Source organism: Neoarius graeffei, chromosome 22, assembly GCF_027579695.1.
Source record: "Neoarius graeffei isolate fNeoGra1 chromosome 22, fNeoGra1.pri, whole genome shotgun sequence".
Taxonomy (NCBI): domain Eukaryota; kingdom Metazoa; phylum Chordata; class Actinopteri; order Siluriformes; family Ariidae; genus Neoarius; species Neoarius graeffei.
Genome location: NC_083590.1, coordinates 14,253,425 through 14,267,988, shown reverse-complemented (window position 1 = coordinate 14,267,988; position 14,564 = coordinate 14,253,425). Strand labels below are relative to the sequence as shown.

Here is a 14,564-nt window from a genome sequence, read left to right as displayed (position 1 = left end):
AATGGGCGGCACGGTGGTGTAGTAGTTAGCATGGGCGCCTCACAGCAAGAAGGTCCTGGGGTTCGAACCCAGTGGCCGACGAGGAGCTTTCTGTGTGGAGTTTGCATGTTCTCCCCATGTCTTTGTGGGTTTGCTCTGGTTTCCCCCACAGTCCAAAGACATGCAGTTAGGTTAACATGGGGCGGCCTTGGGCTGAAATGCCCTTGAGCAAAGTACCTAACCCCTGACTGCTCCCCAGGCACTCAAGTTTGGCTGCCAACTGCTCTGAGTGTGTGTGCGTGTGTTCACTGCTTCAGATGGGTTAAATGCAGAGGATAAATTTCACTGTGCATCAAGTGTGCATGTGACAAATTAAGCTTTCTTCTAAATGTCTGATCTGTTCAGATAAATATAACTCTGCCTCGAACTCTGCCTGCTTCATCGAAACCTGACTTTTGAAACTTCCTTTCTCCTCTAATAAATATTTTAGATGAGACTCTGATTTCCCGATTTGGTGATCAGATTTGATGTTGTGTGTTCATTCCATGTGTCAGTGATGACGTGTGCAGCAGAAAACTCCAATCCGAACAGCTCGAACTGTGAATTACTGTTACAGCATTCAGTGTATTGTCGACTCGGAGTTTGTACTTTTGTTATTTATGAAAATGAAATGATGCAGTGAAAGATTTGAGGACCTGTTTGATCATTTGTGTGAGTTTATTATGTATTATTTTATTTCCTTCAGGATCAGTTGTGATACAATTAAATGGAGAAGTGCTGAAGCTCTGGTCTCAGTGCTCAACTCAGAAACCTCCAGTCTGAGAGAACTGCATCTGACTGTGAAGACACTGGATCTGACTGGGAATAAACTAGAAGACTCAGAAGTGAAGCGTCTCTGTGCTGTACTGGAGAATCTTCACTGTAAAGTGGAGACACTGGAGTAAGATCATCTCTCTGAGAGTCACAATAACTCACTAAAGCAGCAGTTAATAGTTGTATACAGTGTTGTTTATCAATTAAAATTTTCTGTAAAAGTAAAACATACAGAACAAATATATTGGTCATGATCATTTCTCCTCAGAATCACTTTTACTTTAAATAAATAATTGAAATGTATTTACAATTAAATATGTGATCATTAAAAATCCAGTCAAGCAGAGATAAATTCCACAAAACCTGACTCTTCGCTTCAACCTTTAAATTATTGACTTTTTGCTGAATCATTTGCACCTTGAGTAAACTTAATGTCAGTAACAGTGGTAATGTTTGAGTCATTATTAATAATAGCTTGTGATTGGTGAAGAGAATAGAGACAGTCCAACATGAGAGACATCATCTTCACAACCACTATTACACCAAGATGAAAATCTGTTGATGAAGTGTGTGTCATTGTGTCTCTGCAGGTTGTGTGGTTGTGGTGTCTCAGATGAAGGCTGTGCTGCTCTGAGTTCAGCTCTGAGATCAAACCCCTCACACCTGAGAGAACTGAATCTGAATAATAATAATCTGGGAGACTCGGGAGTGAAGCGTCTCTGTGCTGTACTGGAGAATCCTCACTGTAAACTGGAGACACTGGGGTAAGATCATCTCTCTGAGAGTCACATGACCTGCTCCTCAGTCAGACACATTCTCTAATAGTGAGACTGAAGCAGAGGTTTTAAGTTCATCATCAATGTCCTGAGGAGGAAGATTGTTTCTTTTCACTGCACACTGATGATTTGTCACAGAGTCTTTGGGTCAGATGGGCGTATGTGAGAAGCTGCAGCACAAAACGGGACTTGATTCGACTGCAATGTGTCTATTTTTTTGTTTTGTTTTTAGAAATGAATTGAAATGAATAATCTTCAGATGGGAAAAAAAACTCCCCAACTCACAGTCTCAGATTTGCTTCATCCTTTTTGAATAAAGTCACTATTCCCAATAAATAATGTGTAAAATTCCCGGCTTGTATCTACATTGGTTTCTGAGATATCGAGGCTTTTAACAGGCAGCGTGGCTCGAATTTTACTGTAAAAACAAGTGTGACAGAAAAACATTACAAAGATCAATTCATCATTCTTTTTAACTTTTCTTCCTAGTTGCATGAAATTTGTAGGGATAGTGTGGAATGTAGAGTCTCATCTCATCTCATCTCATCTCATCTCATCTCATCTCATTATCTCAAGCTGCTTTATCCTGTTCTACAGGGTCGCAGGCAAGCTGGAGCCTATCCCAGCTGACTACGGGTGAAAGGCGGGGTACACCCTGGACAAGTCGCCAGGTCATCACAGGGCTGACACATAGAGTGCGTTTACATGCACATAGAGAAAATCGAATTTCTGCCGTTGCTCGACTGAAATCGAAGTTCTAAATGGCACGGAAACACCTTAGCTAGGCTGAAATTGAACCGGACTTGATTTCTCGTAATCGAGCTACACGACCTAGATTATGCGATTTTTGCCGAGCTACTTAGTGCATGTATACCCTATCGAGCTACGTAGTCGAGCTACTTACTTCAGCACTGCCACTTCCAGAAGTGACAAGTGATGAGACCACAAGCGGGAAACACAACAGCCTCGGTCGAAAAAAAAAAAAACCCAGCCTTGGTCGGCATGACACTTCACCTTAGTCGCCACTTTATTAGGAACACTTGTGTCTGGGCATGTATGCACCCATTTCCAATTAGTTGGTAAGTTATTAGCATGCTAACAGTTAATATGTTCACCATTACAGATCAACTTCAACTTAGTGGCCATTTTATTAGGAACACTTCTGTTTGTACATACAAACTCTCTTCTTGTGAACACGGAACTGATAACTTTGTTTATACTCTTGAATAGCTCTTCTTCATGACGACAACCGAAAGTGTACCAACACGATGGGGTGTGTAGCGCCACCTGTGGCTCAGGTGCACAATGTACCTCACACAATAGCTCGATTTCCTTGTGTGCATGTAGGATTGGATTTCTCTGGCACCCCTGCTGGGACCCTTTGCTCGATTACCGACAGCAGCTCGATTTGGATGTGCATGTAAACATACTGATAGACACAGACAACCATTCACACCTACAGTCAATTTAGAGTCACCAGTTAACCTAACTGCATGTCTTTGGACTGTGGGGGAAACCGGAGCACCCGGAGGAAACCCACGCGGACACGGTGAGAACATGCAAACTCCACACAGAAAGGCCCTCGTCGGCCACGGGGCTCGAACCCAGACCTTCTTGCTGTGAGGCGACAGCACTAACCACTACACCACCGTGCCACCGGAATGTAAAGTTTCAAAGTAATTTTTTTCACCTTCATCCCAGGACCCCCCTCAATCCAGCCCTGATGTGGATATAGATAATTGCTGTGGTGTTTTTTTTGTTGTTTTTTTGTTTAGTTTTTTAACTGTTGTTGTCCTCCATGGTTTATTGTTGATGAAATTAAATAATGAAGATGAACTCAAAGTGCAGACCTTCAGCTTTATTTTGAGGAAACTTGCATCCAGATTGGGTGACTGGTGTTGAAATTACAGCACTGTTTATATGTGGTCCCTCTTTTTTAATGGATGAAAAATTGATTAGACAAACGAACATAATCATAAATTACACTGATATTTTTATTCCTCCGACATAGAATGCTGAAACCATTATGTTTTCGGGTTTTCTGTCCATTTTTCCTGAAATTCTTGTTCGCACGCTGTCTCAAGAACGAGTGGCTGAATGTTTGTAGGATTTATATGGAATAATCATTGTTTACTTCTCTGATTCTACAATAATATAAATCTATAGTGTTCTATAAATGCACTCTGTAGACTCTGGAGAAACAAGTTTATTGCCCCTGTGTAGTGCACTATACGTCTAGTAGAGAACCATCTGAGATTCTCTCTCTCTCTCTCTCTGATTAAAGTTCATGGTCTCTCTGCTGTTCTCTGTTCAGCTTCAGCTGCTGATGGTTTAATATCACACACAACAGAGGAGAGAAACTCAATATAACACTCAGTATTATCATTATTTATTACACCGTTAATGAGAATAAACAGATGATATTAAATCCTGATGACATTCTGAATAATAAAATTAATTTCACACTCATCTTTCAAGTAAGATTTAAACCAAGATGGAAATCTGTTGATGAAGTGTGTGTCATTGTGTCTCTGCAGGTTGTGTGGTTGTGGTGTCTCAGATGAAGGCTGTGCTGCTCTGAGTTCAGCTCTGAGCTCAAACCCCTCACACCTGAGAGAACTGGATCTGACTAATAATTATCTGGGAGACTCAGGCGTGAAGCATCTCTGTGCTGTACTGGAGAATCCTCGATGTAAACTGGAGACATTGGGGTAAGATCATCTCTCTGAGAGTCACATGACCTGCTCCTCAGTAAGACACGTTCTCTAATAGTGAGACTGAAGCAGAGGTTTTAGGTTCATCATCAATGTCCTGAGGAGGAAGATTGTTTCTTTTCACTGCACACTGATGATTTGTCACAGAGTCTTTGGGTCAGATGGACGTATGTGAGAAGCTGCAGCACAAAACGGGACTTGATCCGACTGCAATGTGTCTGAAATCACTGTGAAATTTACTACAACGCTGTAACTAATCACACAAACTGCACCTGAGACACAAACTGACTGCCCTCTTCAAAAATTGAAGCTTTAAACTCCGTTATTTGAATAAAATAGACATCAGTGCTGTGATATGATAAAGAGCAATACCACTGGCATCACAGCATGAAATACAACATGAAACTTCACCTTTGGTTTTCTTTTTACCTTTAGCCTGAAGGTTTATTTATTATTCCATCTCTACAAGATTAGTCTTATTTGTAACGGAGGGCCATGAAACGAACAATAAGAACAATAAATCATGCGACTCAGATTGTTCACTCGCTGTTGACATAAAATATAACATTTTGGTGTATGAACTTACTTGTGTTTTTTCGTGTTCACTGATGATTTCTGGTGGTTTTATCGTGACGGAGTCTCTGGTTGGAATCGAATACCTTCTTTCATAACAGCTGTCTTTGAAATGTGCTGAGCAGAGTGCAGTGTATTTGCTCAGAGGTTCGTGAAAGTCCAGGCGATACCGCTGCACAAATTTGACCCAGTTTCTTCTCGGAGCCGGATCGGATGGGATCTGATGCGTCCTTATACCCGGGGTAAAGGTGGTGTTCATAAAACTAACATCATTTGGTGCTTCAGTGAAACAATATCAACCTCCTGTTTGTTTGGGTTTACTGTCCACCATAGTGGAATGTGATATGTGATAAGTTTACAACCAACGTGACATCACGGCGGTGTTGTATGATGTGTTTTGGCTGTGAGTTCTGAACTGACAATTTTTTAGTCAACCCACTAAACTTATTTGCCTCATAAAAACTTCATTTTTTCTTCCTGTCATCTTAAACTTGGCAATTGTGTGTTTCAACAGTATGTTTATTGAAATACGTCGAAAAAAATGCTTCATGTGCAGTTTAAGTCTTCAAAAGCATTTTTTAATGATTTACTGTTTTTGTTTCCTTTTTAATATCAAGGTGTTTTTGGATTGCTGCCACGATGCATTTACAGAATCTAATGATTCGGAAACAACCTACTGAATGCAGTGACTCGTTTGTAGAACCTGTAGAATAAAAAATGTGTAGAATATGATACAAAGCCTGTAGAAAAGCTGATAGAAACACAGTTAAATCGACAAAAGGTCCGCATTGTCACAGTTAAATCGACAAAAGGTCCGCATTGTTGTTTTCATATTTTAACACCCCACCCTTCCAACTAATGTTCACATCCCTCACCATGCTTTCTCAGGTTGGATGGGAAATTTGTGTAACAGTGATGACGTTTGTTTGCAGTAAACAGAATAAACATTTAAAACATTTAAAAAATCTCAAACATGGACTTCAGATCTGGCCCTGGGCGCTCTGGTGAGAAACCATCATTTTTATCTGCTGTAGTCATCATTACCATCATCACCACCACCAAGTTCAAATGCAGCAAGCACTTTGAACTTGATCGTAGGAGGAGTTTACTGTGATTGGTTTTCTCCTGTCACGAGCACAGTGTATGGCCTCGCATTTTAGAAAAGAAATGAAATTCATCTGCGGATATGAAGGCTATGTTTCAGAGTAACAGGAACCTTCTGTCATGGTCCTACCTGTGGGCTTCTCTCTTCAGGTAACATCTCCACTCAGCATTACCGGCCACGCCCGCTCTCACTTCCTCTTATTAATTTTCAGTGACTGTCATTGGCTGTTGCCGATCACCTGCTTCCACCCTGTGTGTATTTAAGCTGCAGTTCTCCCAAGCCTCAGTGTCAGATCGTCTGCAACTTCCAGCGTGATAACCTGCTCTGTGTTCCTACTACTCTGACTCCTGACAATATTCTGTTCCGTCTGACTCTGTCTGCTCTCCAGCCCCGGTAACCTGATCTGCCTTCTGTCCTGTCGACTCTGCCTCTTGCCTGCCTCTCCTGTACCTTCGCCTGACCTTCAGCTTGCTGAGGGACTACTGCTGGAAGACTGCCTGAAACCCAAGTGCTGTCAGCCTACAGCCACACCTCTCTGACTGTGCCTGATCCTGTCTGATCTCAGAAGCTAAGCAGGGTTGGGCCTGGTCAGTACTTGGATGGGAGACCTCAGATGTCACCACCATGCTCCCACCAGCCATCCCTGCCTCTCAGTCTTCCTGCCACTGAACTTCACACACATTCTCCCTTTTATTATTAAACTGTGGTTTGAGTGCATTTGATCTCCTCTCCTGTCTGGTCCTTGACAGGACGATCTGACACCAAGACATGGAGTCAGTGCCTGAACCCTCTGCCCTAGACTGGCTGCAGCACACTGAAGGAGATGTCAGTCGGATGTCTGCTGATGTTGCAGCCCTGATCCAGCTTGGTCAACAGCAACAACGACTGGACCAAGCATTCCAGCTGCTCACCACCCTAGCACCCCCTGCTCCTCCGAGTCAACCATCAGCCCCTGTCATACCCACCGCCGCTGACTGGCCAGCTCCGGGAGGTGCTCCTGCTGCACTTGATGCCCCAGAACCCAAGGTCGGCAGTCCGGAGTGTTTTGACAGTGACCCCTCCCAAGTCCGTGCTTTCCTGACCAGCTGCCGGTTGCTGTTCGACCTGCAGCCCAGAACCTTCACGTCGGAGGCAGCGAAGGTGGCCTTCGTCATCACTCGTCTGACTGGCCGCGCCAGCCTGTGGGGGACTGCTGAGTATGAACGCCGGACACCGGCATGTGCCTCCTTCTCCCTGTTTGCAGCGGAGATGATTAAGGTCTTTGACCTGGGCTCATCGTCGGTAGAGGCATCCGGAGGACTGATGAGTATTTGCCAAGGCAGACGAACAGTGGCTGACTACTCGATCGATTTCCAGACCTTGGCCCAGCGCAGCAAGTGGAACATGCAGGCGCTGGTGGACGCCTTTCTGCACAGCCTGGCCGACTACATGAAGGATGAATTGGTCTCGTATGAACAACCGTCGACACTCGATGAGGCCATCACCCTGGCCGTCCTCATTGACCACCAGGTCCAGACCCGTCAACGAGAGAGGGCCCACCAGACTCAGTCAGTCATCAGCGCACGGAGAAGCCCGAGCTCACCGGACATAGGAGGGGCCCGGCTGAGCTCAATGATCATCCAATCCTCCACCAGCCAGAAACCTATGCTCCAAGTTTGCCTTCATCTGTCGGATTCCACCCACACCCTGGCTGCCCTGGTTGACTCTGGCGCCGAGGCTAACATCATGGACACTGAGCTTGCACGCCAGTTGGGTCTGCAAAGCCATCGTTTATCCTCTCCCGTTCCAGCCAGGGTGCTGGATGGCCATCTCCTTGGCACCGTCACCTGCCTCACTACCCCTGTCCCGATGGCTCTGTCAGGCAACCACCACGAAACCATCCAGTTTCACCTGCTCCGTTCCCCCAGCCAACCTCTCATCCTGGGCTATCCATGGCTCCGCCAGCACAGTCCTCACCTCGACTGGGCCACTGGAGCGATAAGAGAATGGGGCAAGGACGGCCACCGGACCTGCTTACGAGCCTCCACTCTAACCCCTCATACTCCACCTGCCAGCTCTGCCCCCGACCTCACTAATGTCCCAGTGTGTTATCACAGCCTTTGGGAGGTATTCAGCAAAGCCAAGGCCACTTCCTTGCCTCCTCACCGGCCCTACGACTGCGCCATTGATCTCCTCCCAGGCACCGCACCACTCAAGGGCCGTCTCTACTCTCTGTCCACCCCGGAAAGGAAGGCGATGGAGGCCTACATCAGTGACTCTCTGGCTGCCGGCCTCATCCGTCCATCCTCTTTTCCCTCCAGCGCTGGGTTCTTCTTCGTGGGAAAGAAGGATGGATCCCTGCACCCCTGCATCGATTACAGGGGTCTCAACGACATCACCGTCAAGAACCGATACCCTCTCCCACTGCTTACCTCTGCCTTCGAGCTGCTCCAGGGAGCCACGATCTTCACCAAACTCGATCTCCGGAATGCCTACTACCTGGTTCGGATAAGGGAGGGAGACGAGTGGAAGACCACGTTCAACACCCCCACCGGTCACTATGAATACCGGGTGATGCTGTTTGGCCTTACCAATGCGCCAGCGGTATTCCAGGCTCTGGTGAATGATGTCCTGCGAGACATGTTGAACAAGTTCGTGTTCGTTTTCCTCGACGACATCCTGATCTTCTCAAAAACCCTGTCCGAACACACCCAGCATGTCCAGCAAGTGCTCTGTCGTCTCCTTGAAAACTCCCTCTTCATCAAGGCAGAGAAGTGTGAGTTTCACGCCAAGTCTGTGGTGTTCCTGGGGTACATCATGGCAGAGGGGAGCATCCAGATGGACCCTGCCAAAGTCTCAGCAGTGACTTCATGGCCAGTACCAGAGAGCAGGAAGAAGCTTCAGCAGTTTCTGGGCTTCGCTAATTTCTACAGGAAATTCATTCGTAATTACAGCACCGTTGCGTCACCCCTCACCACCTTGACCAGCACCAAACAGCCCTTCACCTGGACTACGGCTGCCAACGAAGCCTTTGCCACCCTCAAGGCTCAGTTCACCACTGCTCCCATCCTCTAGATGCCAGATGCAGAGCGGCAATTCATCGTTGAGGTGGACGCCTCGGATGTGGGAGTTGGGGCAGTGCTCTCACAGAGGTCAGCGGATGACAATAAACTCCACCCCTGTGCGTTCTTCTCCCACCAGCTATCGCCGGCCAAACGCAATTACAACATAGGCAACCGGGAACTGCTGGCGGTCAAGCTCGCCCTGGAGGAATGGCGTCACTGGCTGGAGGGGTGTGTAGTCCCATTCCTGGTTTGGACAGACCATAAGAATCTGGAATACATCCGCACTGCCAAACGACTCAACCCCAGACAGGCCCGCTGGGCTCTCTTTTTCACTAGATTCAATTTCACCCTTTCATACCAGCCCGGATCTCGCAACACCAAGCCTGACACACTCTCCCGCCAGTTCCAGAAGGATGATGCCTCCTCCAAGGATCCAGCTCCCATCCTACCTGACCCCTGTATCATTGCTGCTCTGACCTGGGACATCGAAGAATGAGTGTGGGAAGCCCTCTGTGACCAACCCAGCCCCAGTGCATGCCCTGCAAGTCGCCTCTTTGTTCCTCAAGACCTGCAATCCCAGGTTATACAATGGGGACATGACTCCCATCTAGCCTGCCACCCTGGTTCCACTCGCACCTACCACCTGCTCGCCCAACGGTTCTGGTGGCCGTCTATGAGCAGGGATGTGCGAGACTTCGTCCGAGCCTGCCCTACTTGTAATCAGAATAAATCCTCCAGCCGGCCTCCTGCCGGTTTGCTCCAGCCTCTGCCCGTGCCTATGTGACCCTGGTCCCACATTTCCCTGGATTTTGTTATGGGTCTGCCCCCTTCTAATGGGATGACTGTCATACTCACCATCATGGACCGTTTTAGCAAGATGGCACACTTTGTTCCCCTCCCAAAACTACCGTCGGTCAAAGAGACCACCCAGATTGTCCTGCAGCAGGTCTTCCGCATCCATGGGCTGCCCAGGGACATCGTTTCGGACCGGGGGCCGCAATTCACCTCCTCTTTCTGGAAGGAATTCTGTCACCTGCTCGGGGCCACCGCCAGCCTCACCTCCGGATTCCGACCCCAGTCCAATGGCCAGTCTGAGCGGACTAACCAGGAGTTGGAGAAGGCACTTCGGTGCATGGTGTCACGCAACCCTAGGGCCTGGTGTGAGCACCTGCTGTGGGTGGAATACTCTCACAACTCCCTCACCAGCTTAGCCACTGGACTGTCCCCATTCCACTGCGTGTATGGCTACCAACCACCCCTGTTCCCCAGCCAGGAGGGAGAGGTCACCTGCCCGTCTGCCCTCACCTATGCACGCCGATGCTGCCACACCTGGTCTCAAGCCCGCGCTGCACTCCTCAAGTCAGTCACCAGCTACTCCATTGGAGCCAACCGGCAGAGGATGCCTGCGCCCACCTACCGGGTGGGCCAGAAGGTGTGGTTGTCAGCCAAGGACCTGCCCCTCCAGGTGGAGTCTCGTAAGCTGGCACCTCGGTTCGTCGGACCATTTCCAATCCAGAGGATAATCAGCCAGTCTGCTGTCCGGCTCCGACTGCCCAAGTCTATGAGAGTGTACCCCACCTAACACGTCTCAAAGATTAAGCCAGTGCATGAGAGCCCGCTGGTCCCAGCTGCACCTTCTCCTCCTCCTCCTCCTCGTCTCATCGATGGTGGCCCGGTCTACTCCGTCCGGCGACTGCTGAAGTCACGGCGCAGGGGCAGGGGCCTCCAATACCTGGTGGATTGGGAGGGCTATGGTCCTGAGGAGAGGATGTGGGTTCCTGCTGGGAGAATTTTAGACCATACGCTCATCAGCACCTTTCATCGCCTGCATCCGGACCAGCCGGCCAACCGGAGGGGTCGACCAAGGGGTCCTTGTCGGAATGACGATGTACCAACCACTACTGTCCCCAAGTCCAATTCTGAACCAGATCCTGAGGCCTTGGACACTGACCGGTCAGAGGAGTTCTGACCCTCCACCGGTATTCCCCCTCCTCCCGCCCGTCTTGGTGGATCTGTGGCTAGGGACTTCTAGAGCCGTCCCTTGAGGGGGGGTTCTGTCATGGTCCTACCTGTGGGCTTCTCTCTTCAGGTAACATCTCCACTCAGCATTACCGGCCACGCCTGCTCTCACTTCCTCTTATTAACTTTCAGTGACTGTCATTGGCTGTTGCCGATCACCTGCTTCCCCCCGTGTGTATTTAAGCTGCAGTTCTCCCAAGCCTCAGTGTCAGATCATCTGCAACTTCCAGCGTGATAACCTGCTCTGTGTTCCTACTACTCTGACTCCTGATGATATTCTGTTCCGTCTGACTCTGTCTGCTCTCCAGCCCTGGTAACCTGATCTGCCTTCTGTCCTGTCGACTCTGCCTCTTGCCTGCCTCTCCTGTACCTTCACCTGACTTCCAGCTTTCTGAGGGACTACTGCTGGAAGACTGCCTGAAACCCAAGTGCTGTCAGCCTACAGCCACACCTCTCTGACTACACCTGAGCCTGTCTGATATCAGAAGCTAAGCAGGGTTGGGCCTGATCAGTACTTGAATGGGAGACCTCAGATGTCACCAGCCATCCCTGTCTCTCAGTCCTCCTGCCACTGAACTTCATACACTCCCAACTCCCTTTTCCCCTGTTATAATTAAACTGTGGTTTGAGTGCATTTGATCTCCTCTCCTGTCTGGTCCTTGACAACTTCAGAGAAATGATCTGGAGTCAAGAGTCCAATATTTGTCCTTCAGATGTAGTGGAGTAAAAGTCATAGTTTTCTCAAAAATTATTACTCAATAAAGTATTGATACAAAAAATGTCCTTAAGTTCAGAACTCCAGGAAATGTACTTCGTTCCTGTCCACCCCTGTTTTGGGATGTTTTGAGTTTCAGGTGATCCAGAGTGTGTTAATACAAATAGATCAGTAGATAAATTAGGGGATAACAGTTCCATGTAGAATTGAATAATACTGAAGGGCAGTGATTAAACATGTGGAAACCAGTTGATGTCATTGAAGGAGAAAAACATTTACGTGTCGAATGATGTTATTTTGTCCCAAGAAGTATCAAAGCTGTGAGCTGAAGATGGAAGCGACAGCCAACTAACTAGACTTCCAAACAACACATTTCCAAAAATCAATGCAAATAATCAAACACAACTTTTACTTATAGTTTATTTACAATATTTACAATTTACACCTCCATTACAGGCTTCAGTGTCCAATAAACATTGAGATTTTTTTTGTGCAAAACCTTCACCATGTTTTAAAATCTTTTTCGCCACGTTAAATTTGTGTAATCGCTGAAATGTAATGATGCAGACACTGGGCTGATAGAACCATGTGGAGTTTGCAGTAATACAGAATTATAATTAAAATCCTTACTGTTATTATGACCTGATAAAAAGTTTTATTCAAGTGGAAAAACAGACTTTCACAGAGAACTCATGAGAAACACCATTCTTATTTACTTTTATGACATCATAATATAAATTTATTACATGCTATTTATTCTTTTGTTCTTCTATCCTGACTTCTTTTCTAATTTTTAACTTTTTTTGACCTTCACAGCTTTTGTTCTTTTCCCTGCTGTAGCTCTGTGATTTATTGATTTCAGGTCAGACAGGGAGAGACAACAAACAGAGGTGGGGTTTACATTAGACCGTATCAGCGGATCATCAGATTAACGTTTTTAAAACGATTAGCGTGCACACAGCAACGCCAATACATGATTCGCGTGCAGACAGCAATGCCAATACACGGATATGCTCGGCTCTGCAGGCATCCTGCGCTCCAAATCACTCCACCCTGAACAGCGAGTGCCCTCTGGAGGGTGCGCACTCCGGCCCTGTGCAGCTCACAGAGCGCGCGAGTGGAGCGCACGAGCAGTGATTTGGGACTGAGCCGCTGTGTGTGTGATCTCAGTGCATGTCGGGCATGCGCGTCACTTACCACTTGCAAGTGGAAGGATGGCAAGCCTAAAGACAATCATAACTACACAATGGGCAGTATTTGCATCAGTATTTGCAGTATTTTCATACTTTTATACTCTTTAATGAAAGGTGATACAAGGCGGAAGTCCGCGCCGTTTTTCAGCAGTCGCGTCACATAACCAATGCCAGCGAATCAGGAAGGTGGATGTCACAGTGACGTTGTCCAATGATGACGCCAGCTAGAGCTCAGCACAGCGTATCCGCGTATCTGCGTATTCTCAATGTTTACCCAGCACCGGACCAGACACGATCTGGATTGAATACGTGGACCCTGGCGGATTCCCGTTTCCCGGCGTTTCCAGGCATTTTAATGTAAACGGACAGTGCATCCGCGAAGAAAATGAGACAGATACGGTCTAATGTAAACTTGGCCAGAGTGTAAGGGGAAGAACATGTCCAGTCTGTAAATCACTGGCACCAGGAACAAATAAGGAGCACCTGGGAACACACACACACACACACACACACAGCTAACAAGCTCATCATGAGTATCTCCATAAAACCCCTTCAGCACTGGGCTGTGATCATTTCAGTCGCTCACTAATTAGAGAACAAATCAAATGTTTGATCTGCTCAGATAAATATGACTCTGCCTCGTACTCTGCCTGCTTCATCGAAACCTGACTTTTGAAATTCTTTTCCTTTCTCCCCTTTAAATATTTTAGATCAGACTCTTATTTCTCGATTTGGTGATGAGATTTGATGTTGCATGTTTATCCCATGTGTCATTGATGATGTGTGCAGCAGAAAACTCAAATCCGAACAGCTCAAACTGTGAATTACTGTTACAGCATTTCAGTGTATTGTCAACTTAGAGTTTGTACTTTTGTCATTTATGAAAATGAAATGGTGCATTGAAAGATTTGAGGACCTGTTTGATCATTTGTGTGAGTTTATTATGTATTATTTTATTTCCTTCAGGATCAGTTGTGAGACAATTGAAGGAATAAGCGCTGAAGCTCTGGTCTCAGTGCTCAACTCAGAAACCTCCAGTCTGAGAGAACTGCATCTGACTGTGAAGGCACTGGATCTGACTGGGAATAAACTAGAAGACTCAGGAGTGAAGTGTCTCTGTGCTGTACTGGAGAATCCTCACTGTAAAGTGGAGAAACTGAGGTAAGATCATCTCTCTGAGAGTCACAATAACTCACTAAAGCAGCAGTTAATAGTTTTATACAGTGTTTTTTATCAATTAAATGTTTCTGTAAAAGTAAAACATGCAGAACAAATAGAGTGGTGCTTGAAAGTTTGTGAACCCTAGAGAATTTTCTATATTTCTGCATAAATATGACCTAAAACATCATCAGATTTTCACACAAGCCCTAAAAGTAGATAAAAAGAACCAAGTTAAAGAAATGAGACAAAAATATTATACTTGATCATTTATACTTTGAGGAAAATTATCCAATATTACATATCTGTGAGTGGCAAAAGTATGTGAATGTCTACGATTAGCAGTTAATTTGAAGGTGAAATTAGAGTCAGGTGTTTTCAATCAATGGGATGACAATCAGGTGTGAGTGGGCACCATGTTTTATTTAAAAAACAGGGATCTATCAAAGTCTGATCTTCACAACACATGTTGTGT

The 14,564-nt window shown here is 46.5% G+C and overlaps 1 protein-coding gene across 1 annotated transcript in view; it reads left to right on the top strand.

The window, feature by feature from the left end:
• LOC132870285 (NACHT, LRR and PYD domains-containing protein 12-like) overlaps window positions 1-14,564 on the top strand; it is a 202,983-nt gene that overhangs the window by 99,675 nt on the left and 88,744 nt on the right. The window contains exons 10-12 of the mRNA XM_060903920.1: window positions 725-919; window positions 1,383-1,556; window positions 4,106-4,279. Of these exons, the coding sequence (XP_060759903.1) occupies window positions 725-919; window positions 1,383-1,556; window positions 4,106-4,279 (543 nt within the window). The remainder of the gene's footprint in view (window positions 1-724; window positions 920-1,382; window positions 1,557-4,105; window positions 4,280-14,564) is intronic.